This window comes from Tachypleus tridentatus, chromosome 9, assembly GCF_004210375.1.
Source record: "Tachypleus tridentatus isolate NWPU-2018 chromosome 9, ASM421037v1, whole genome shotgun sequence".
NCBI classification, from domain to species: Eukaryota; Metazoa; Arthropoda; class Merostomata; order Xiphosura; family Limulidae; genus Tachypleus; species Tachypleus tridentatus.
This window is the reverse complement of record NC_134833.1, coordinates 130,227,811-130,254,818: the sequence shown is the minus strand read 5'-3', so window position 1 is coordinate 130,254,818 and position 27,008 is coordinate 130,227,811. Positions and strand designations below refer to the sequence as shown.

The window sequence follows — 27,008 nt, the reverse complement described above, 5'->3', positions numbered from 1 at the left end:
ATATCTATCAGAAGTTACAAGGTATGCTAAATAACAATATTAGGTATATGGTTTAATAGTCTTAATACAAGCAATATTTATTAACAAAAAACAAACACAATTACTACATCACTAGACTCTAATTTAGGGCTAGCAGAAATGTGAATCTACTAATTCTGATTTGTATCACAATGTTTCCATTCTTTGTTTTCATAAATTATTCGGCAGATGTTTCCGTGTGTAGTTTTCTTGTACTCTTAAACTTCTACTTCGAATTCCCTGAGAGAATATAAGTTAAGAACGGTTACAGTCTGTTTACTTCGAACAAAACGTTTGTCATTTCGTATATTGAACAAGTCAGGCTCGATCGTAAAACATTTCCAATGAAATAATAAACAGAAAATGGTCACGAGAATGTGTTCCTTGTTGAATTCTTAAAAAAAAGAAGCTGTTTTCGAAGGTTACTAAAAATTGAAGTACGGTATAAGATAAAAGAAACATGTACGTGTTTGTACTTCATCTGTTGGAATGTGTTCACTATCAACGTCTGCAGAACTTCAACTGTGGGTCGCTTTATTTATCGTTATAAAGTTTCTGCTTTGCACAAAAACTGGATCGAAAGAGTTTTCCGGATTTCCACGAATCTTCTCGACAAGGAGATGTAAATGTAACGGTGGTGTCATCAAGTTGGCGCGGGAAATGATGCATTATTGCGTCATTTACTTTAAAAATATACTGTTTCCCAAACAAACAAATTACAGCTTTGGTCTACACCAGTATTGATTGCATATGAATTATTCTTATCACGTACAAACACAAGTTATCCTTTTAAATAAACCTGTACTGTTTCATGATCACTTCGCACAAACTAGTCTTTGAATAATAATAATAATAAGCTATAAGGACTAACTGGCTTTCCGCCATAATGGAAATGTTAACTTCCCGCTACGGTTCACCCGATTCACCTAGTGAAAAAAATTACAAAACATCCTAAACATGTTCCGGATAGAGGGATCAAGCGTACATCCCCCCCACCAGGATTAATCAAATATTTAACTTGTATGTGAAATTACACGTATTGTTGTTGTTTGTTGTTGTTATTGTTTTTAATTAAGCACAAAGCTACACAATGGGTTATCTGTATCGGAACCCGATTTTTAGCGTTGTAAATCTGCAGATATACCGCTGAGCCACTGGGGGGCAGACGTATCGTTAAAGGCGTATGTTTAATAAACACTTTCGAAATATAACTGTTGCTAAAACCGAAGTTTCATCTAGTCAAAATTTGTTTAGAATTTGTAAATGGTTAATTTTGTCTACTTAGGCATTCACCGAATAATAAAATCAAACTCTGGAACAAAGGTGACAAAGATGTCATTTCGGGAAATTTCTATAAATTGTGAATTTCCCTCTCATGGAATATCTCTAGAAATTGGCTGCTAACATCAGGATCTTTTGAAGTTTAACTTGATTATTAACATGAGGGTTTAAGGTTGAGCTGCAATTTAATAAAAATACGGATACAAGTTTTTGGTTAAAATTTTTTCTAAAAAACAGCAAAAATGTTAAAACAAAATACAGCATAATAAAAACTAAAACAATATTGTTTTTGAATTAAGCACAAAGCTACACAATTGGCTATCTGTGCTCTGCCAACCACAAGTATCGAAACCCGGATGTTAGCGTTGTAAATCCGGACACATACCGCTGAGCCACTAGGGGGGGGGGGCAAACTAAAACGAATTAATTAAAAATTCTCTTTAACATTAAATGACAAAACATTAGTATTTAGTAAGGTACATTTAGAATATATTAAAATAAAAAAATATTTTATGTTCATTCTAATGAATCAAAGAATAAATAAGCAAGGTTAAACATTATTTCTAAAAAATGTTACATTTGTAATACAGTTAAAAATTCAAATACCATGACGTATTGAAAATAAAAACAGCGACGTAGATAAATGTTAAGGTTGTTTAGAGAAAACTCAAACATGCCTAGAACTGTTAAAGTTATAAATAGCCATTGTGTTTGAGCAATACTGAGAGGTCGTGACGAAGTTCGGTAAACTGTTAACACTGATACACATAACACAATACAACACATGCATATATAGGCACACATCTAACACATTATCATACGTTTTCTCGTTATATTTTGAACAAAATGCGGAATTGAATTACTAGAAGACTATTAATTACCGACTCGTAAACTATATATAGGAAAACCAGCGAGGCTGTAGTTTGAAACCACACTTATTACTATTACACAGGTTTAAACTGTGTTATGCTAGACTTTTACGTTAAACCGATGTCTGTACAATTGTTTACGGAGGTCATATAATAATCGTCTACCTACAGTGTAATTTTAACCACGTTGTTTGTACAACCCAGAATAATTATAATTACATCTCGTGTCTACAGGCATCATTGACAGGACTAATTAATGAGTTTTCTTCCGAAATATGAGTGTCAGTTATAACAGCTGTTTGGATTCACAGCGGATAATACTGTTTATCTGATGAACGTCAAAGTTAAATGCATATTTATAAAAAATACTTTTTTATCCAACCTGTATGTATTTTAACTTACATATATGTGAGTGAAGAATAACGTTTTAATTATATAACAAAATATTTTTTTATGTAACTATTGGAAAGATGTCCTCAAGTTAATAACATACGATGTTTTAGTTTACGTCTGTATGCTGACGTATTTTAACTTTGGAGAAAAAAAAACTTAACTATTTTTATGTTTTCTAAAAAGGTTTGATCTTACTATTTTTATGTTTTTAACAAAGTTACAAGAGTGTCAGCTCCTTACTTTAGTGGTGTCTATTCTCCTATTACAAAGTCACGCGTGCTCTCTGCACTATGTATTTTGTCGTGTAATGGAAAAGTGTACTGAGTTTATATCTATTTTACGTTTTTTTTTGGTTTTTTAATCCTGAGAAAAAAGGATAAAATGCACTTATCGTGTATGCGGTTGTTTCTCCAAACTTTTTCAATTATTTACTTTACCAAAAGCTTAAATGGAAATAACAAACGTCATTCGAATTGGGAAAAATATAGTTAACGGATGTTTCTTGTAGTTAAATTTCGAGTCAAAATTACATAAATAAAAATTTTGGCACAAACAATTACAGATTAATTTCAATTTTTTGTTTCTTTTCAAAACTCTTTCTTCCCGCGAGGATCCTGGTGTTTTGACTTAGTTCTGTGAGCTTCTAGTGACACTAATCCACAAGAAGGGTAAAACGAACAGTCCCGTTGGGAACCGAATTTTCTGTATGATTAACATTCTTTGCCCACAGTTTACAAATTATATTTATAGCAACTCCAATCTTTGGCTTTTGAAAGCGTAAAACAACTAACGGAGGCATGTAGTCGGGGTGACCAGTATAAGGGAAGAAATTCATTGGAAATCCTTGTTCCGGTGAATACAGTAAAGGGCCCATGTTCTCTTTGTCGACAATGTTTTCTCCCTCACAACCTATGTAAGCATAATTAGGTTGGTAATCATAGCGCAATTTTTCCGGAAGGTATTTCATAGTTTCCAAGTCATGAGTGGTATAGGTATTAGGCTCCCAATTGCTAACGTTTGGAAACTGAAGAAAAATGCAAGGGGTGCCACCTTTGTATCCATAGTCGTTGGCTTCAATGCATTCAGGTGAAACCTGACGGATATCAAAGATACAGGCGTAGCCCTCGGGTGGTTGTTCCCCGTAGCACTCAGTGACATTTTTATAGTTGATTTGACTTGGATCGTATCTAGACACTAGCTGAGATAGCTGACGGGTCAGATCAGGCCAAAATTTGCCCTCGTGAGGTAGACTTCCATGGCGAAAATAAATCAACTTGTTGCGACCTTTGGGAATAGGAAATACTTTCATCAATCGAGGAGTGGTGTCTACATAGTATTGTGGAGTATCTTCCATCGCCAGCAATGTTGTCACGAGAATTATCGATACCAGTATGATTGCAACTAATACAGCAATCCACCATTTCACCCGAGGCTTAGCTAACCATGCCCGTAGACCCTTAGCCCTTACTTCTTTCCCGGAAGTTCCATTGGCAGCCCCACTTTCGTTCTCTTTGTTGCTGACTACAACGGCCATCGCGCCATCGTGTCCCCTTAAAGGAGCATCCTCAGTGGGCTCTTCATCTGTGTCTTTTTTACTGTCTATGTCATCCATGAAGTAGGCTCCCCGATTTTCCTCTCGCTCAACCTCACTCATAATTCTTCAATTTGGTCAACAGGTGACTTTTTACTTATTTGTTTGATGAACTGACGAATATGACTTCTCTGTGCAAAAATTCGTTTGGTAGCTTATGGATTCTTTATAGTGTTCCTGCAAAGAAATAAACATAATAGATTCAGTTATTCGTGGATAAAAAAATGGAGAAACATTTCCCGATCTTCATTGTCTTATAGATAATCGAATTAAGTGGGAACTTATCCAGTTTTTTAACGCATCAGTAGTGTTAAATAATAATTTTCAGTATTGCTGCGCATTAGCATGCTATTGTTTTTTGCTTTTGTTTTTCCATGCGTGTGTCTAGTTTGCAAAGATATTGTGTTATTATGTTGCTTTGTATATATAAACATGTTTATTGTTTATTCTTCACAGCCACACGGTTTGTTTTTTCTTAAGGGTAAATTTTCTACACAATTTAATATCAGTGCTCTTCCCACTGTGAGTATTGAAATCCAATTTTTGGTGTTATAGGCCCTCAAATTTATCGCTGATGCCAGAGCGTTAAATATTGGTTTTACCTCGGTTTTCTGGCATGCAATGCTAGTTCAATTGAAAATGTCATAGAAATTCACAAAAATGATAATTCCAAAGTAAGAATACAATCTGATATGACTGGAATTCAAGAAAGTAAATCAAACTTGAATATATTGTATAGTTACGACCTTGCAAGTAATTACTGGATAATCTATGAGAAAATGATATACTTTCACACATTTTATTATTAAAAACCGAAGCCACAATTGACTATCTGCTCTATCTATAGCAGAGGATCGAACACTGGATTTTGGTGTTGTAAGTACGTAAACTTATCGTTGTCCCATCAGGAACCGCAATTTAAGAAGCAACTACAGGTTTCAAGTTAATGAGATATTTTTAACAGTTTCTAAACAAGTTATGTGGCTTGATTGTGTTAATGAACACCAATTGTAATCGTAATTAATTTGTAATAAATTATCTGTTAATATTTGATAGAACTAAAGCTTCAGTAATTTTTTCTCAACAAAAACTCTGAATAATTTTTGAGTCCTAAGTAATCCAGTTAAAAGTTTGATATCCATCCGGCAGTGTTAAAACAAATACATAAACAAAAAGATGTCTGCACATTAGACACTTCTGGATTTTATCCTTTAATAGCCCTGAAGTTTTTTAAAGAGACGTTTGGTGATAATCAGTCAGAGTTTTACTTACTGTTTGTTAAGTATATTTATTATTTTGCAAGAATGAACTATATTCAAATACATATTCCACGTAATGTACACGGCGTTCCTGGTTTAGTCGTTCTTGATACATTCGCTGAAATACGAACAAATGGTACGTATTTGAACTGATTCAAACGATGGAAAGAAATCAAACATTTGAACTAACTGATATGATGGAGAGACAGATCGATTGTTTGAACTAATTGAAATGATGCGCAGAAATTACGTTGAGAAATCGATTTGAACTAATTGTAATGATGGAGAGTAAACGGGTGTTTGAACTGGGAAAACGAACCTGACGATGACCGAAGAAGGTCGAAACGTTGTTTCTACGTAAAAAAACCCAAAAAAACCAACCCAAACGAGCCGTTTTTACATATATATTTCTCTACAAGTGGGTTTTCTCGACATCACTGGTAAAAGCTTAGTTGGGAATAAGGTTTTGAAATAGCTGACCAACACGTCATTTATGTCTCGATAGAAGAAGGTGAATATTGGTAAGTCGAGAAAAAACAACAAAGTGAGATATTTGAATCTCAGGTATACGAGTACAATTCATTGCTTTCTTCGCTATTGTGGTTAACTGGTTGGTTGATGCTGATACCCGTTATCTGGATAAAGTTTCAAAACCGGTATAACGTTACTGATAACTTCCATGACTTACTAATAGCAGCTTAAACCACCTTTTGAAGTTTCCAATAAACAGAATCTCACAATTAGGTTGTTATCATGGTATATCGTGATTCAATACGGTAATTGTCATTCATTCTGATACGTCCCCCAGTGGCTCAGCGGTATATCTGCGGACTTAGAACGCTAAATATCGGGTTTCGATACCCGTGGTGGGCATATCACAGATAGCCCATTGTGTACCTTTATGCTTAATTCAAAAAACATCATTTTGATACTCATATTCAACATGTAATGATAACTAGGAAATTTCTGCCGCAAAAAAATGAAGCTTTTAAACATATATTTGGAAATTATCTGCCACTAAAAGTTTCTTTTAACTGAGTAACCGAAGGTTTTCGATCCAATCAAACATTTGTGTTACTGTCTGCTGTAGGCGTTTGATGGAACATCACTTATAGATATATATATATATTGTTGACAATGAAAACGTCAATTTCAGATATTTCAGAAAAATCTACAAGCACTCTCATAAGAAAAATACAAGACTTCAACGCATAAACACGAATTATCAATCTAAAATGAACTCATGTTTGGAGATACGTATTTTTCTATCTAGTACACTCTATCAGTCTAACATTCAAGTGATCTTTCACTGCGTCTAACCATCATCCCTTACTAACAAGCAAGAAGCTGAAACTTGACAGTATGTCAGTAGCCATGGCAACACACGTAGAGAAGGGAAGAGGAGGAGTAGAGGACACCGATAAGCTCGAGCTCAAAGAAATTATATCGATTAGATCGTGAGAGGAAATGTCCTGTTGCCATTACCACAACAGAAGAATCAAGAAATTAAGAAAGCAACATTTGAAATACAATAAGTTTTGAATGATGGTACGAGGAATTGAAGCTAAGACAGCAAAAACACAAAAGGTGCAAAACAGTGGTGCGATTCTTTCACGCCCGGAATCTACGATGGCCCACATTATGGTTAAAATATATTAGGAATAAAGTTATCGTTGGACGATAAAGATCTGTATGCTTAACACACTGTTTATTTCTAATATATACGAGGTTTCATTCACTATTGCCATAAAATTATTTTTAATGTTATTAAACATGTCAGTCTTATGGTGCAACAGCTGATTTATTAAGGTTTCTTATGTTGTTTCATTTTCGATTCATTGGCACAAATTTAGTGAGTTTGTTTGTGTTTTTGAATTTTGTGCAAAGCTGCACGAGAGCTATCTGCTAGCCTTCCCTAATTTAGTAGTATACAACTAGAGAAAGGCAGCTAGTCTTCACTGCTCACCGCCAACTCTTGGGCTACTCTTTTATAAACGAATAATGGGACTGATAGAAATTTATAACGCTCCCAAGGCTGCGAAGGCGAGCATGTTTGGTGTGACAGGGACTCGCACCAGTGACCCTCGGATTAGGAGTCGAATGCCTTAACCACCTGACCATAATAATAGTTTTATGATACGTCTCTCTCACACTAGCCCTCCAGTGGCTCAGCGGCATGTCTGCGGACTTACAACCCTAAAAACCGGTTTTCGATAACCGTGGTGGGCAGAGCACAGGTAGCCCATTGTGTAGCTTAATTCAAAAGAATAACTCTCACACTAATTTACGAAGATAATGAGTTTCGTTGTCAACCATTGCGTGTGAAAGGAATATTTCATGATAAAAAAAAACTTGAAACTGTGTCAGACATTTACTTGTGGTTACTTCAGAACACAAGCAAATAAATGCACTAAAGAAATTTAAAATGTCTTGAAGTTTTTAAATTAGAGTCACTTGCCTAGAAGCCGTGTTGAAAATGAAATTTAGCGCTGGTGATAACACACTGACGCTCTTCTTCAAGAAGAAAACACAATATTTCTATTTTTCTTCTTACTAATATTGACAAAAAATAAAAAAATATTAGTCTTAATTTCAAGCGTTTTAAAGAAGGATGTTAATATTGTTCAGGCAACATAAACGTGGTCATCTGATGGTCTGTGAATCTAGTTTTATCTAGAACAGTGATGCTTTGATAAGAATAATGGAAAGACAATTAGGACTGTCTTTATCAGGTCTGATTAAGGTTAGATTAACGCAACCTGAGCCTAGGTCCAGGCGATCAGGGACCAGAAAATCGATTATAGTAATTAAAAAATAATTAAGAACAATAAATAATGATAACAATGCCAATAAAAGCAAGTAAGGGGTACTTTCTTAACAATTTACATTTTTATTTGAGATATTTGTTCCAGCTATCACAGTTCTTTCCTTCTATGAGAAACGCAGACAGAATATTGCGCTCTACAGCCCTAAATAAAGAGGATAAACATTCCGTATCAACATAACAGCTTTAAATGATGTATATGTATAACAACGTTGTGTGTGTGAGCGAGAGAAAGAGAGAGAAACACGTCGTGTCATTAGCTCCAATAATGTAGCCCAAGGTTTGTCTAAATACAAAGCAAGTGCAAGCGCGTGGAATTCAACAACAACAAAAATCTAGATACCTTTATACGTGTAGTCTTATAGATGGTTATATGGAACAAGAAAAAAAAAAGATACCTGCCGTTTCATTTCACTTTTTTAACTTAAGAGTATTAAGAAAGTAGACTCTTAAAAACTAAAAAGAGTGTGTGTGTTTTCATATTGCAAAGCCACATCGGGCTATCTGCTGAGTCCACCGAGGGGAATCGAACCCCTGATTCTAGCGTTCTAAGTACGTAGACTTACCGCGGTATTAGCGGGGGACGCCTAAAAAGAAAATAGTGGTGTGAATTACGATGGTTTTCAAGTATTTAAATATACATATCAAGAAAGAAGAATTACACTTTTAAATGTCTTCACATGTGAGAATGCACGAAAACAATATAAAAATGCCCGTACGAACGTTTAATACTACGGGTATTTAATGTGTGTGCAAGTCTGCATTTTTAAAACGATGGTGGTTTACAACTGTTTAACCTGAATATGTACATTTTAAAATATCATGTGTAATAATGTGGAGAATTGGGAGTGTTAGCTTACCACTAAAATCCTAGCGGACATATATATAACTAGTGTTGAAAAATTTAAAAGCTTTAATAGACAAAAATAGCGTTTTTGATACAAAAGCAGTGCTCAAAAACAGTTTTTAGAATCAGAGTATCAACACATTACGTCTATTTATTTAGGATTTTAAGAATATTTTATAGTACCATACGAAATTTAGAGCTGTTGTACAACTCAGCAACTGTTTGTTTTCGAATTTCGCGCAAAGTTACATGAGGGCCATCTACGCTAGCTCTCCCTAATTTAGCAATGTAAGACTAGAGGAAAGGCAACTAGTCATCACCGCCAACTCTTGGGCTACTCTTTTACCAACGAATAGTGGGATTGACCGTAACATTATAACATCCCCACGGCTGAAAGGGGCGAACATGTTTGGTATGACGGGAATTCGAACCTGCGACCCTCAGATTACAAGTCGAGTGCCTTAACCACCTGGCCATACCGGACCTCTCAGAAACTGAGATAAAAAAAAGATCCGTGAAGTTCGTGTTGTGATATGCGAGATGTGATTTCATATTCTGCTATCACCTTTTTAATACGCATATATCAGTTTATTTTATTGTTTCAGACTTATGGTACATTATTTCTAAATTCAGACTGAACGACTCTTGGGTAAATAGCTGCCTTTTCATCCAACTTAGGCTTTTAATTATTACTGAAAAATATATGTGTGCAGGCAAACAAAGGTAAAAAACATTAATGATAAAAAGCTGTTGTATGTTTAGATATATATGTATATAGAATGTGTACAAATTAAGTTAATCAAATTATTGATTTCTTTTCAGACAGATTCAGAAACGAACGTTAATGACTTTGTTAATTCATTTTCCGAACATTCTGCATACTGTCAACAATAAACTTCCAGAAGTGGCTCTTGTAGTGCAGGATGCTACTTGTGCCTGCTACCTACTTAGTTATGTGAGTATTGTAGAGCAGGATGCCACTTGTGCCTGCTACCTACTTAGTTATGTGACTCTTGTAGAGCAGGATGCTACTTGTGTCTGCTACCTATTCAGTTATGTGGCTCTTGTAGTGCAGGACGCTACTTGTGCCTGTTACCTACTTAGTTATGTGGTTCTTTACTTAGTTAAAGAAGTAACACTTCCACCTTTCACCTTTCGAAAATGAGTTCGCTAATTGGCAGTTAATCGACTTTCATGCAGAAAAGATAACACGTGACATTTACGAATAGAAGGTTGTCTTTCCTTTCCGAAAATTGGATGAATTCAAAATATACAACGTTACTTGTTTAGTTTTGATTATGTTATCATACTATTATTGTTTTTGTGCAAATAAAAAATTGTGTACTGTACTTCTAGCAACGTCAATTATTTCTTTTAGCGATTCCTAATTTAGATAAAAAAAAATCCAAAATACTCCAAAATCCAGTATTCTCCAAACCTCCACTTTAATAGCTTGTTTATACAGAGATTTCCTAACTTTGTTTAAATTTTAACTCTGCAACAGTTTAAATTGACTTTTACTTTATGTTATATAGTATTTATAACGGGTTATTTTCTGTTAAGTTATAAGATTTTAGTTTAACTGACAAAGAGCACACAGCAAACCTTTAAGAGCCTTTGAACAAAATCTTAATTTTTATCAGCTTATCGTGTATTACTAGACACTACTTTTAAGTCTACGAATTTACAACGCTAAAATCAGGGGTTCGATACCCCTCGGTGGACTCAGCAGATAGCCCGATGTGGCTTTGATATAAGAAAACACACATTCATATACTTATCTCTACTTCTAAACTACATATGAAACAAAATCCGCTCTCTAATTATATATTATAGATATATTATAATTATATATTATATCAGACTAGTGGTATTCGAACTAAAAGCGCCTTAATGTTTGTTTTACATATAACACACCAGAATCTGCACACCATTTACCAATGTTGTTCTTTATTTTTTCATTCTAGTGCAAAATATTATATAAGAACATATTCGTTTAATCACTTCGACTAAATCATGTTTTTGTAAAAGTGGTTAGAAGTGGGTTTGTTTTTCTTTTCTCCTTACGATGATTTGTTCTGATTACGAACTTGACAGGTGCCCAGTGGGCATAGTTGAGCCATTCTACTTCAGTGCTAAAAGTCTGTTTAAAATTTGGTTGTAAGTAGATTTCTATGGAAAAATTGTACATATGGTGCAAAGACAGCACAATATAAACATCAAACTCTACTTTTCAGAAGCGCTATCAGAAGAGATAAGAATTTTAATGTGCAGAATATTTACTTAGAAGTTTCCAAGACTAGTGGAAACTAGATGCCATAAAATGATAGTATTTTTGTGTCGCAGTCCATACAACGACGAAAATAGAAGACAATTATAAAATATGTAATTATTTGTTTTGGCTTGTAAACGTGTGGTCCAGAGTGTTTGTTTTGAATTTCGCGCAAAGCTTCTCGAGGGCTATCTGCGCTAGCCGTCCCTAATTTAGCAGTGTAAGACTAGAGGGAAAGCAGTTAGTCATCACCACCCACCGCCAACTTTTGGGCTACTCTTTTACCAACGAATTGTGGGATTGACCATCACATTATAACGCCCCCACGGCTAAAAGGACGAGCATGTTTGGCGCAACGGGGATGCGAACCCGCGACTCTCGGATTACGAGTCGCACGCCTTAACCCACCTGGCCATGCCGGGCCATGGTCCAGAGTGTCATGTCAGGAAATTTTATCGTTTTACTACTGCAAAATTCTGAAGTTCATAGTAATTGACTGCAAAATTATCCCAGCTCTAGGAAAGAGGTGTAAGATTAGTCTAACGAAAGCAAGACAGATTTAACTTACGTGTGCTTGAGCTTAAATTAGACACTTCTACGCTCTATTCTATTTACTATGAGTAGTATTTCGAGGTGGTATTAGTGTCCAGTAATCATTACCATTACTCAGTGGTACTGCTCTAGGTTGATAGTCAGAAAACAGCTGAAATGCAATGCTGTGTTCTCGGCCATTAAAATGAACTCGAAAGCACTCTGTAGAAAGGCACGCTAGGCAATATTTCAAGCGAAGATTTGAACAAAAAACAAAAACGGAAGCTTATTAAAAGAAGGTTGGTAACAAGAGATGTAGACAAGAGAGAGAAGGTCTAGATACACCAAACATGCTCGCTCCTTCAGCCGTAGTGCGTTATAACGTGACGGTCAATCCTACTATTCGTTGGTAAAAGAGTACTCTAAGAGTTGGCGGTGGGAGGTGATGACTAGCTGCCTTTCTTCTAGCTTTATACTGCTAAATCAGGGACAGCTAGCGCAGAGAGCTCTCGGGTAGCTTTGCGCGAAATTCAACAACAAACAAATCCTCTATTACCGCAGAGTTAAGGCATCTACATATATATGCTGCTTTACTGAACAATATGTCTTCATCTGTTTGAAAACTTGGGTCTTTTGTGAAGCACTTACCACCACAAATGAGGCAGTTCACACTCAAGTTAAAAGCCAGGTGTTCATATCCTTTATTTCGAGTTAGTAACTCCCTCTGAGATCCCCGACATCCAGTAAATTTTAATGTTTAATTTCTAGTTGAATTTGTGACTTCAATGTATAGTTTCAGACACATGTACAGTGAAACGTTGTGATTACTTTCAAACTTTTTTTCTAATCTTTATTACACTTCTATGTGAAATATATCTTTCCGTTCGGTACAAGATGCAATAATTTTCTTTATCCCAGCTACCTACACCATTAATAAGAGGACTGGTCTTTTGACAGTTAAATAAGCAGCTGGATGGTATTCTTTCTGTGATAATAAAACATCTTTCAGTAAGTATAGTCCTCTTAAGACTGATATATCAGACGCTACTTCAACCAGCTTTTGCATGAAAACATTGTGACCTGTTGAAGTCTCCTGGTCGAACCGTCGGGAAAACGTCTTAGTGGACAAAAGACGCGTCTCTTTTTTCAAAAGATGACCTGGCATGGCCAGGTGGTTAGGGCGCTCGCTTCGTAATCTGAAGGTAGACGGTTAGAATCCCAGTCACACCAAACATTTTCGCCCTTCCAGCCATGGGGTTGTTATAATGTACGATCAATCCCATTATTCGTTGGTAAAAGAGTAGCACAAGAATTGGCGGTGAGTACTAATGACTAGCTGGTTTCCATCTAGCTTTACGTTGCTAAATTAGGAACAGATACGCAGATAGTTCTCGGATAGTTTTGCACGAAATTTAACAACAAACAAACAAACAAACAATTTTTCGGTCCGGCATAGTCAAGCGGTTAAGGCACTCGACTCATAATCTGAGGGTCGCGGATTTAAATCCCCGTCACGACAAACATGCTCGTCCTTTCAGCCGTGGGGGCGTTATAATGTGACGGTCAATCCTACTATTCGTTGGTAAAAGAGTAGCCCAAGAGTTGGCGGTGAGTGGTGATGACAAGCTGCCTTCCCTCTAGTATTATACTGCAAAATTAGGGACGGCTAGCGTAGATAGCCCTCGTATAGATTTGCGCAAAATTCAAACTAAACCAAACAATATTTCAAAAGACAGGTTCAATTTCTTTCATCTCATCATACAATATTTATTCGATTGTAGAAAAAAGAATGTTCTATCATGCTATATGGAGAGGTTATTTCAGTGAAAAAGAACCCAGCAGCAAAACGTTATTATTACGAACCTTTACCTTTTCTTCTATTTTCAGGGCCTGACAACCCAACTAAGCGTGAAAATGCATGTTTAGGAACATTAGCAGTACTCACCACGTGTTGTATATTCAAACAGTATTAAACTATTAGTGTATATCAAACTTCAATGTCACTCACTACCTGCGAGTTTCACGTTGAAATGGTATTAGCGTGTTCAAACATTATTAACTCGTGTTTACTTGAGTTTTGATACGATGACTACTAGAATTTCTCGAGATCAACGACAGGCAATTTACAGTAATACGTAGTATAAATATTCAGTATAATACGTTCAGAAGTAAATGTTAATATATGTATTAACATGATTTCCTGATACAGTGAAAACGTAGATTATTCGATATTTTTCATGTGGTTTGTCAAATTACATACTCTGTTCGGCGTAGGGTTTAATCGATCAACACTCACTTTTGATGGAAAGATTTGGGCAATATGGTGTACATAACACAGTAATAAATGAAGCAGGTAACATAATTAGGTTTCATGGATTCACTGACGTTACACGCATAACTGATTTCAATTGTAGACGTTATTCAATCTTATTTTTTCTTTTTATTACAAGCCTCGAGGTATAACCTGATAAGCGCGAAAAATTACAAAAGATATTGGTCTAATGTCACGTGCAAAAGTATATAGGTGGCACTAAGCGAGAGTTTTAGAGAAAACTGGTTGTTAAAGTAAAAGTCTATGTACACCAAAAAAGCAAAATGTACCACTGTAACACACAAATGCATAACATGTATTGATCAGCATGGCTAGGGGGTTAAGGCAGTCTAGTCGTAATCCGAGGGTCGCCGGCTCGAATCCTCATCCTACTAAACATGCTCGCCCTCTCAGTCGGTGGGGGTGGAGTTATAAAGTGTCAGTCAATCCCACTATTCGTTGCTAAAAGAGTAGCCCAAGAGTTAGGCGGTGGGTGGTGATGACTAACTGCTTTCCCTCTAGTCTTACACTGCTAAATTAGGGACGGCTAGCGCAGATAGCCCTCGAGTAGCTTTGCGCGAAAATCACAAACAAAACACTTCGATGTAAACGTAAACATTATAAATATGTAAACATAACAGCACGGACTTAAAGTTCAGACTGTAACAGACGTAAAATGATTTGAAACATACAAATAGATTTTTCACAGTTAAGCCTTTTTTTGTATTCAGTATTTGATTTATTTAAAAAAAAAACATAAAATGAAATCCACCAGGAAAGCAAAGCTGTATTTCACAAATAATCACGTAAATAACTCTAGCGAAAGAAGTTATATATTTTGTCGTAGATCCATGCGTCACTGCCTGTTCGTTATGTTTGATGTAAAACCAAAAGCTACATAATGGGGCATCTTTGCTCTACTTACTGCAGGTATCGAAACCTGTTTTTTATCGTTATAAGCCCATTGACTTACCGCTGAATCATCGAGAGAATCTGTATTTATCTACAACAATATTACATGTCAAAATCAAATAACTAAGAGCTTAAACGTTTAAAAAATGATAATTGTTTTAGTCCAAAACAATCTTAACTAAATTATCCACTTGATATTGATTAGACTAATTTATTGTCTGTATTCTTATTAAAAAATAAAACACACACTTAGATGTTTGTTGCATTTATGTGTTGGATAATGATTTAATATTCGAGAAAACTACAGAAGTGGGAGCTTCTTTTAAAAAATACTCACATAAATCGTTTCTTCGTTTCCAAAGACACAACGCATTGTGAGAAACTTCCACAAATTCTATTAGAAGTATGAAATCGCTCAAGGTCTAAGGACCATGGACTCTTTTCGATTCTAGTTAAAAGCAAACGTGTCAAAAACGTCTCTACTATTTAAATTTCACTGACTTAAATATAAAGTATTTGAAGTTGGGTTTTTTAAATATTATATTCAACTTTGTACAGTGCTACAGAATGAGCGGCGTAACATAACTTGTATGAGCAAGACGCTGAAACGCCATAAACTAGAGAAATTATCTCAAGTAGCAATAACATCTTAACTACAGAAACGTTCTCAGTTGTGAGAATCATTGCCCTAAGCTAGAAAACAGACGTTTGCTGTTAAACGTAATGCCACATTCACCTCTTCGTTGTGTGATTTATCGTATAAGTTCCAAATTATAAAGTAAAAAAGCTGAGACGTAGCAATGGGTATTTACGATGACTTTTCATGCAGGTATTAGATTTATTACATGCTGATATTATCTGTAAAGGTACTCATTCAAGTGAGCAATTTCTTGGCGAAAAAAACAAACAAATCTTTATAAGCTCGTGGAAACTGATAGTTCATTCTACTTGTTATTAATCAGAACTTACAATCCATCTAAAATTACTTGAGAAATGGAGTATATCTCAAACTCAATAAATATACGGCTTGTGAAGTAAGAAAAGGGATATTATAACATTTTAAAGACGTACATACAGCGGATAAAAAAAAAATAAAATCGTTAACCTAGCGTCAAAAAAGAAAATTACATTACACAGGACTTGTTTAGTTCTTTTACATGCAACAAGCAAACATAAGAGACTTCATATTACAACCACGTGAGGTCTCTCATACTGTTGAACAGATACTGGGTTTTAAAAAGTTGGTATGCTGATAAAATACAGCTACTGTATTAGATTCTTTAATATTAGTGTTTGAGATTCGAACGATGTCATGCGATGGAAAACTCCTAAGATGTATGAAATAACGAAAAACTTTAGCGCAGCTTTTTAAAAATTGTATCATAATTCTGTTCTCTGCCGGGTTTTAAATTTGGAGTTTGATATCTGCGGCAACACAATGAAAATACCTCATTTTACAGTTTTGCGTAGAGTGGGTATAGCCCCCCAGCCTTACCGGAACCAGCATGGCCAGGTGGTTAGAATGCTCGACTCACAATCTGAGGGTCGAGTGTTCAAATGCCGTCACACCAAAAATATTTGTCCTTTTAGCCGTGCATGCGTTATATCAGACGGTCAATCTCACTATTTGTTGGTAAAAGAGTCGCTTAAAAGTTGGTGGTTAGTGGTGATGCCTTCCTTCTAGTCTAGATACAGCTAGAGCAGATAGCTCTTGTGTAGCTTTGCCCGAAATTTCAAACAAAGAAACCACCTCTGTAGATGGCGCAGCGTTGTCCTTAAGTAATTATAACGCTAAAATTCGAAGCTTGGTATCTACGACTGACAAAGTACAAATAGCCTACTGCGCAACATTACTCTTAATAAAGATCTCGTGAAAATACATGTTTTTAAACGTTACTTTACTTCCAATTATTTCAAGTCGAATAAACACGGTGAATGGGACAGAAAATTTCCTTTTAATCGATCCCCAGTTTCTTGTCTGCTTTGTGAAAATTCATTATATTTTTTACCTATCCGCTAGTCGCTAAACATAGGCAATAGTTTTCATGCCTTTCGCTTGAGTTTTTTTATTCTATAATTTTTTTCGCACCTCATTTAAGCTACGCTTTCTTGCAAGCATTATACGTTAGATTAATAAATCCTGATTTATTTAAAAACAAACATTTTATGCAGTCAGACAAACAAACTCACGTAGATTCACATTATGTAATACGACTGCATGTCAGATAAACAATAAAGTATGGTAAATATATATATATAAAAGCGTACAGAGTATAAAACAGTTTTGATCGTTCAATGTATGACACATTTTTATAATCTCGAACAAACAAGTACTGAAACGAAGAATAGAACCCGCACTAAAGAAAAACATAGCTAGAAGGTGTTTGTAGCAGTCTATGAAAGAAACGGAAAGAAAATTATCGTAAAATAGAGTAAATCTAAAATTCTAACGAGGCAAACTTAGCTAAATATACTGAAACGTCTGAATGTGTGCTCACAAGGTGATGAGACCCCTGCTGGGGCAGAGGTAAATCTTTGGATTTACAACGCTAAAATCAGAGGTTCGATTCCCCTCGGTTGACACAGCAGATAGCCCGATGTGGCTTTACTATAAATAAAACAAACACATACACAATGTGGTGAGCATAATACTTTAAACGAACTTCGCATGTGTGTTTTCGATCTGAGTAAGCCGAAAAAGCCCATAGCAGTTGTATTTAGTGTAGTATTTATTTTTTTAGGAAACTGCATGCGGGTTAAATGTTATTTGTGTGAAATACTTAAAAAAAAAAAAAAATCCAAAGTTCAAATCGAAGCCAATCGTCACGTGATGTTAACGACATTGTGACATCGTGTAACATACTCGTTGCGTTAAAAGATTTGACTAAGCAACAACCAGGTAAGGTGATTCTGGATTGAAAAGTCAATATGCAATCCGGACTCCTCAACTAAAGGCCCTTCTAACTATATAAGATTTTTAGCACTTGACTGAAAATATTGAGAGAGAAGTTCCAGACAGAAAAACAGACAAACGTAAGTGCATTATTTATACAGACAGTTTAAGTTACAAGTTCACTCTGAATTATACAAACAAAGCAAAAACCTTTCAACTTAAACATGAAGAAATTTATTTAATCAGTCGGCAATGACTAGAACTTTCAATCCTGGTAAGAAACAAATAAAAAGGAAAAGAGTTTGTTTTAAATGTCTTTCTCTTTCTTGTACATTCGAGTAGAAATACTCAACTGAGTCAACTCAGGAACAGCACAGCTGTTTACTGTCTTTACACGAACGCGGAAATGTTTTCACTTACTTAACCTATGTTACTGAGCTAACAACAAACATCTGTCTTTACGCTAAAAATGTTTTAAACAGCACGGAGAATAAACATTTCGGTGACGTTGTTTAAATAATCTTCATTCGTACGATCCTGTTTTAAATCTCTAAGAGACAAGAAAGACTATTTTGAGGCGTCTTCGGCGAAAGTGAAACTCAAAGACTTCGATAAAATTTCATCCACTAAAACTAAAATACGAGTATTTGTTAAATTTCGCTTACTTTGAAATTTTCGTAAAATATGCACGAAAGCAAATTTCACAGATGTTCACTTAATATTTGTAATTCTCTGACTGGAGAAATTATCTGAATTATTTTTTATTAGCTTTGGTTGTTTTAGGCTATGAAATAATGTCTGTCAACATAAATGAGTGAAAACAATGCGAAACAGAAATACCCAAACCAAAAAAATTAGAAAAATCTAAATAACATACATTTCTTCAATTTCAACGTGTTTAAAAAAAACCTAGAAAAATCAAAACAAAAGTTTTATAAACTGTGTATTTTATCATTTCTTTCTTGTTTTGTCTCCTTAAGTCAATTTTACTTTTTCTTCTATGCCATAAACACATAGTCCACTGAAACTGATACTGGACATCACGTTAACTGTATCAACGTTGAACTACAAGAGACCACAACTGTGCCATTTTCTTCCGTTTCTTTTCGTATCTCAGTAAAACCTGCTGAAACCAAAACTCTAACACCTCAATCAAACTTGCTGCAACCAAAACACTAACACTTCAATCAAACCTGCTGAAATCAAAACACAAAAACCTCAATCAAACCTCTTGGAATGAAAAACACTAAAACCTCAATCAAACCTCCTGGAATGAAAAACACTAAAACCTCAATCAAACCTGCTGAAATCAAAACACTAACACCTCAATCAAACCTGCTGAAATCAAAACACTAACACCTCAATCAAACCTGCTGAAATCAAACACTAACACCTCAATCAAACATGCTGAAATCAAAACACTAACACTTCAACCAAACCTGCTGAAATCAGAACACTAAAACCTCAATTAAACCTGCTGAAATCAAAACACTAACATCTCAATCAAACTTGCTGATATCAAAACACTAACATCTCAATCAAACCTGCTGAAACCAAAACACTAACACTTCAACCAAACCTACTGAAATCAAAACACTAAAACCTCAATCAAACCTGATGATATCAAAACACTAACATTTCAATCAAACCTGCTGATATCAAAACACTAACACTTCAACCAAACCTGCTGATATCAAAACACTAACACTTCAATCAAACGAGGGTTATCTGTAATAGCAGTCCCTAATTTAGAGGGAAGGCACCTAGTCATCACCACCCACTGCCAACTCTTAGATTATGCTTTCACCAACAAGTAGTAGAATAGACCGTGACATTATAACACCCCACGACTGAAGGAGCTAGCATATTGGGTGTGATGGGGATTCGAACCCGCGATCCTCAGATTGCGAGTAAAGCACTTTAACCACCTGGCCATGCAGCGCGAATTAAAGTTAGAAGATGAACATATAAAGAGATCGACTGGATTTTTCATCAATACTTCCTATCCAGTGGTCAATGAAATAAATATATTTTGACAGGTTAGGGTCAAATATGTTGTGAATAAAAGTTGTGCCTAAAAATTAACGTGTTTTAACCATCGGTTAGGATCAAACCTGAGCTTATCTATATATGATACAGATATAGTTGTGAATAAAACTTTGTTCATGTTAACACAAGGGCGAATTTAAAAAGAAAAAGTAGAAATATTCAGCTAGATGTGTGTGTTTTTTTATAGCAAAGCCACATCAGGCTATCTGCTGAGCCTACCGATGGGAATCGAACCCCTAATTTTAGCGTCGTAAATCCGTAGACTTACCGCTGTGCTAGCGGAGGGGATTCAGCTGGATGAAATATACCTGTTTTTGAAGAAGGACTGATGTTTGTTTTCTGATAAGAAAGCCACATCAGGCTATCTGCTGAGTTCACCGAGGGGAATCAAACCCCTGGTTTTAGAATTGTAAATCCATAGACTTACCGCTGTACAAACATGGGACTGTTGAAGAAAGAAAAATGTATATGTAAACGTAAAAAAACGACAATTTGAGTATCAACAGATAAACACTTTCTGACGTAACAAGGAAATGACCGCGCATACGAAAAATCAACTCAAATAAGCAGTGCTTTAAATGTGAGTACCGACAGAATTATACCCCTGAAATAACGTATTTGCCAGTTAGCATTAAACATGAAGTTATATTTTCGTGCAGTCATAGTTACAAATAAAATTTTCTACAACAATATATTTTTATCACAAGTTAGGATCAAACATGAACTTACTTTCGATATAGTCACAATTATGAATAAAACTTAGGTATATTAATAAGTTTTAATCACGAGTTGCAATAAAACACGACTTTGTCTTTGGTGCATTCACAACTATAAATCAACCTTATGTGTATATTATTAAATGGCCCGGCATGGCCAGGTGGGTTACGGCGTTCGACTCATAATCTGAGGGTCGCGTGTTCGAATCCTCATTGCATCAAACATGCTTGCCCATTCAGCCGTGGGGGCATTATAATGTTACTGCCAATCCCACTATTCGTTGGTAAAAAGTAGCCCAAGAGTTGGCGGTTGGTGGTGATGACTAGCTGCCTTCCCTCTAGTCTTACACTGCTAAATTAGGGACGGCTAGCGCAGATAGCCCTCGAGTAGTTTTGCGCGAAATTAAAAAACAACATCAAACAAAACAAGAAACGCAAGATATTTCTTCTACCTAGTGAAGGATAATATTTTGCTCCAAGCTGCCTTTAAATGTCTTAAAATAATCAATATGACTAGAAATATATATCTCCTAAAAATAGCCACAGAGCCCTTCGTTAAGGAATATAATTTATTTTTTCTACTTTGGGCGTAAGAGCGTTGTCAAAGTGCACAAACGCTCATTTCCAAATACGTTGCGTGTAATCCACGCTAGTCGATTTCCTATTTTTTTTTCTCCTAAAAACTGCATTCAAAGTTATTCAACCATAAGAAAAGCACATGCACAGAGAAACTTACGGCAGTATTCATAAAGGCGATGTTAAAGTTGATAAGTGGATTGGCAAAAAAAAAGCTACAAAGAATGACCCATAATACAACTCGCCAAACTAATCTACGTTGTACTAATCTACCACATCACAGAGTGTTATTATACTACGAGTAAATGATATATTTAAGAAAAAACAACTCTGAAAATAATTTTAGTTTATATTGTTCACTATATACATAAATTCAAAGCAAGAAGAATGCACTTGTTCTTATGATTTGGGTTTTCCAGTGACACAGCGGTATGGCTGCGGGCTTAAAACGTTAGAAACCGGGTTTCGATACCTGTTATGGGCAGAGCTCTGGTAAACCATTGTTAGGTGATGAATGTTAGAACCAAATGAAACATTCACATTTCATTTAATAATGATTTAAATCCCACTATATTATCACTCTCAACATATGTGTAGTTTTTATTGCTATTTCTGTATTAGATATTTTATTGCATGACCTTTCAATCTGCTCGGGACAATTAACATGTTTGTTTAGTTGTTGTTTTTTAACAGAAGGTCCGTAGACCGATATGATAAAATAGCGTACTTGGATGCCTTTTGTACATCAATAAATCGTAAACTTTACATTATAATAAAATTAATTGTTGGAAATGTTAACGAGAAAGGGCTATCGAAGGGAAATGCGATCGGTTTTGTGTTTAGGCCAAGAGTCGGTTCCTTAATAAAGCGTGCTATTAATAACCTTGAAGCATTCGATTCTTTTGAATGTATGAAAATAGAAAGCTCGACTTGACGCATTCGGCCTTTTACTGACGAATCAATATATGCATTTATGTTAGAGGGAATAAGAATATGTGTGAGGAGATTGAACACAGGGTGTGTTTCTATGAACCGTTCGATACTGTTGGAAGCGCAGAGCTAACTGTTTTACAGCATTGAAAATGACAAGTTCGCAGTGCATGCCGGGCAACCAGATAGATAATGAAAATCGTTATTAGAATGAAAATCTTCAGACGAAAACAGCATATTTAGAAATATGAGACATCGCCACTGTCAATTTTTTTTTTTTTTTTAAATTAGGCGCAAAACTACACAATGAACTATCTGTGCTCAGCACACCACGAGCGTCGAAATCAAGTTTGTGATGGTGTAAATCCGCAGACATAACACTGTGCTACTGAAAAGCATTATTAACTAAATCAGTGCTATGTATCCCAGAACAGCTGGTTTGGGTATTAATACTTTTATTGACAAGGAGAAAACAACGTTTCGATCTTTCTAAATCATCTTCAGGTTAATGTGAAATAAACAAGGTTAAATCAGTGTTCTCTCCTTATCAATAAAAGTGTTAGTACCCATACCAGCCGTTCTGAGATACATTTTTATTTCAGGTGGGTTTTTCGTCATCAAGAAATCAGTACTATTATTGTATTCGTATACAATAAATTCACCTTTTCATGATACATATATAGTTTTTATTTGACACCCAACAATACCCATCACAAACTGACAACACTGAAAAAAACACTTTTGGTTGAACTTTGGGCGTGGGTTGGCTCTCATCTTTTGTAAAGTGAATAAACTATTTCTGAACCATTAACCAAAAAGAAAGGAGAGCCAGAAACAAAATTCAGATGATTAATACAAGCACTAAGACTATCCACACACTTTCATATTCCAACTTTATTATTAATATCCAATACACATATTCAGGTTCTATCATGATTACATATTTATGGTACTACAATAAACATCATAATAACCCTTTGTTCTGGTTTGGTTTGTTTGAAATTTCGCGCAAAGCATCACAAGGGCTATCTGCGCAGGCCGTCCCTAATTTAGCAGTGTAAGACCAGAGGGAAGGCAGCTAATCATCACCCCCAACCGCCAACTCTAGGGTTACTCTTTTACTAACGAACAGTGGGATTCACAGTCACATTATAATGCTTTCACGGTTGAAAGGGCCAGCTTGTTTGGTGCGACGGGGATTCGTACTCGCGATCCTCGGATTACGAGTCGCACGCCTTAACCCACCTGGCCATGTCGGGCCGTTTTGGTCATTGAAAAATATATGTTGGCAATATTTTTCAAGTCATTACACCTAACAATGCAACAAATAAAAAAATTGTGATTGCTTTCTGATAGCAAAGCCACATCGGGCTATCTGCTGAGTCCACCGAGGGGAATCGAACCCCTAATTTTAGTGTTGTAAATCCGTAGACATACCGCTGTACTAGTGGGGGTCATTTTGAAAAAAAATTCAAATTAATTTCACCTGAGCTAATAATCACCGGTTATTAAATTGTCCAGTTCATTATTAACTAATTAGCTGTAGGTACTTAGATTGAAACCTAACCAGGTGGCGCTCAGAAACAGGAGTTCCTCTTCATCTCGCTTGTAAGAAAAAAAAGAAAAACGAGCTTTAGATCCAGCGGAAATTTGATATTATTTTACAGCAAACAACGGAAGATTGAAGCAAACAATGAAAATTTGATAAGATACCGAAGCAATCAGCTAGGGAAATAGACAAAGGAAATGTCGGACAACGTGTCGTAAATCTGAGAAAAATAAAAACGGGAGTAACTGGGTGAGTAATGGTTAAAATGGCCGACAAGGAAAGTCATTCTTTAAAGACCGGTGGAGACTTTGTTTAATGGTTAAATTAGAGTGGGAGGATACTGATGAGGCGTGTTTATTTTTTCAGTTATGAAAACATACGATCAGAACTTCGTTATCTTCAAGAACAGAATCTGTTTAAATGTATATGTTGGGCATTTTGGTTGTTTGTTTGTTTTTGAATTTCGCGCAAAGCTACACGAGGGCTATCTGTGCTAGCTGTCCCTAATTTTGCAGTGTAAAACCAGACGAAAGGCAGCTAATCATCACCACCCACCGCCAACTCTTGGGCTACTCGTTTACTAACGAATAGTGGGATTGACCGTCACATTATAACGCCCCCACGACTGAAAGGGCGAGCATGTTTGGTGCAACGGGGACTCGAACCCGCGACCATCAGATTACGAGTCCAATCTATTGAGATAATTAAATACAGAAAAAAAAATAATTTAAATTATTAAATGAGGATGATGGACCTGCTGGAAATATTGTCAGTAGATGGCGTGAAATTATTTATTATCGTAATTGGCCATCTGGTAATTGTATAAATAAAGGTCATGTTTCGCAAAACATTATTACAGCTCTGCTGACGACGCATTGACATATGTTGAAACATACAGAGACTGTTTTCCAGTCTCACTGGTTGTTTTAGTAACTTTTAATCTTATGTATTAAGTTATTGGTATTTTATTGTACTTTTGAAAGTGAAAACTGTCTTATTTTTATAACATTGATTGGTTTGGTTTGAATTTCGCGCAAAACTATACGAGGGCTATCTGCACTAGCCGTCCCTAGATTATCTGCGTAAGACTAGAGGGAAGGCAGCTAGTCATCACCACCCACGGCTATCTCTTAGGCTATACTTTTACCAACGAATAGTGGGATTGACCGTCACATTATAACGCCCCCACGGTTGAAAGGGTGAGCATGTTTGGTGCAACGGGGATTCGAACCCGCGACCCTAAGATTACGAGTCGAACGCCTTAACCCACCTGGCCATGCTAGGCCTACACACCTTGGAAATCAGACAAAAAGATCATCAAGGACATAATATTTATATACAGAAGCGAATTTGAAAAATCCGTCTTACCGTATTATAAACATGAATTACGTCGTAAAGGTTTATGCGAATAATTTTTTCCCCTTATATCAACCCCCCCCCCAAAAAAAAAAAAAAAAGAAGAGAAAGAAACTGTTTTAGGTATTATAAAAATTAATGAACCGGCGCGTTTTACCAAACCATGAAAGGTGGCTCTAGCAGAATTAGCAAAGTATGGCTGAGTTTATTCACTTATCATTCGTTCCCACGCTTTGTGAGATACTCCAGTGGTATGTTTGCGGAATTACAATGCTATAAACCGGGTTTCGATACCCATGGTCGACAAAGCACAGATATCCCTTTGTGTAGCTTTGTAATTAACTTTAACCAAACACTTCGTCGGCCTCGCCTTTTGTTTGTCTCATAAACCTGTTGTAAAATTGACTGCAGCCACGCGTAAATATTCCAATGTATTACACGACCTTGAATATTTTGTTCTTGGATATATTTGTCTTCTTTAAATCCTATATGTTTAACTGTATGTTACACCAGAAGACGTACCGTTGTTTTGTAGAAACATGTAGTATGTTTCCTTCAGAATATTTTATTATATTTAGAAATCTTTCTTTGTAACTCTACCAGTATATAACAATAACGTACTTTCGTACGAAAGTGTTTATATTAATTCCACGTATATGAGGTTAACTTCCAATGTATTCTGCAATGAAGGCCTTACTTTCAGATTAATATACATGTTTTTGATGGGGAACACTGCGACTGGAAAATAAAGAAATAAAACATAACAAACTGTTGTAAATGTGTAACTGTTAATTAATATCACACTTTTGAGGTATTAAATGTGTAAAATGAAATTTATTATCAGTTTGTCTTTTCTAAACTTCCTCAAATAGACGTTACTGAGTAACATGCAAAAACAAAACTGTTTGAAACAAATATCACCAATGTGTGGTTTGTTAGAACACTGGAAGGTACTATCAGGAAACAATAAAACATGTACATACATAAAAGAAACGGAAGTGGCTGAAATGTTGTATACAACCACTTTTTTCCCTCCGACTGTAACACCTGCTTTTGTCGTTGATAAACGGATAAAGTTACTGCTTTATAAGGTACGTTAATGAGATAACGTACTTATTGTTATCGCTGGATCATTAGTTTTAAAGTACACTGTATACACACTTTACGTACAGGAAGGCCATAAACTAAATTCATGTAATTGGAATATACGACGGAAGTAGTCTGGATATACACGTATAAAATTCCACATTTAGAATGTTTACAATGATTTATTTTTAACTTATTAATGTGTTGCTGGATAGCACACGGAAACATATTAACGGTAACGCAGTTGTCTTTCACAGACAAGTATTTCAACAGTGCGAGCATCTCCGAAACACAGTGTGCGTGTGTTTTTCTTACAGCAAAGTTATATCGATCTATCTGCTGAGCCCACCGGGGAATCGAACCCCTCAAATTTAGCGTTGTAAATCCGTAGACGTACCGCTGTACTAACGGAGGGCCGGAACAGAGTCCACTGATGTTTGTGGGCAACCTGGTCTGGGATGACCGGATACATTTTTTATCTCTCAGAACTTTCTAACTAAACTACTAGTACGGCTAGGCGGGTTAAGGAGTTCGACTCGTAATATAAGGGTCGCGAGTTCGAATCCCCGTCGCACCAAACATGCTCGCCCTTTCAGCCTTGGGGGCGTTATAATGTGACGGTCAATCCCACTATTCGTTGGTAAAAGAGTAGCCCAAGGGTGATGATGACTAGCTGCCTTCCCTTTAATTTTACACTGCTAAATTAGGGACGGCTAGCGCAGATAGCCCTCTTGTAGCTTTGTGC

The 27,008-nt window shown here is 35.9% G+C and overlaps 1 protein-coding gene across 2 annotated transcripts in view; it reads right to left on the bottom strand.

Annotated features, from left to right (window-relative positions):
- Nucleotides 1-1,506: 1,506 nt before the first annotated feature.
- LOC143226378 (sodium/potassium-transporting ATPase subunit beta-2-like) overlaps nucleotides 1,507-27,008 on the bottom strand; it is a 37,039-nt gene continuing 11,537 nt past the window's right edge. For both annotated transcript variants that reach the window (XM_076457269.1, XM_076457270.1), the window contains exon 2: nucleotides 1,507-4,329. In XM_076457269.1, coding sequence (XP_076313384.1) covers nucleotides 3,214-4,215 — 1,002 coding nt within the window. In that variant the 5' untranslated portion in view covers nucleotides 4,216-4,329 and the 3' untranslated portion in view covers nucleotides 1,507-3,213. The remainder of the gene's footprint in view (nucleotides 4,330-27,008) is intronic.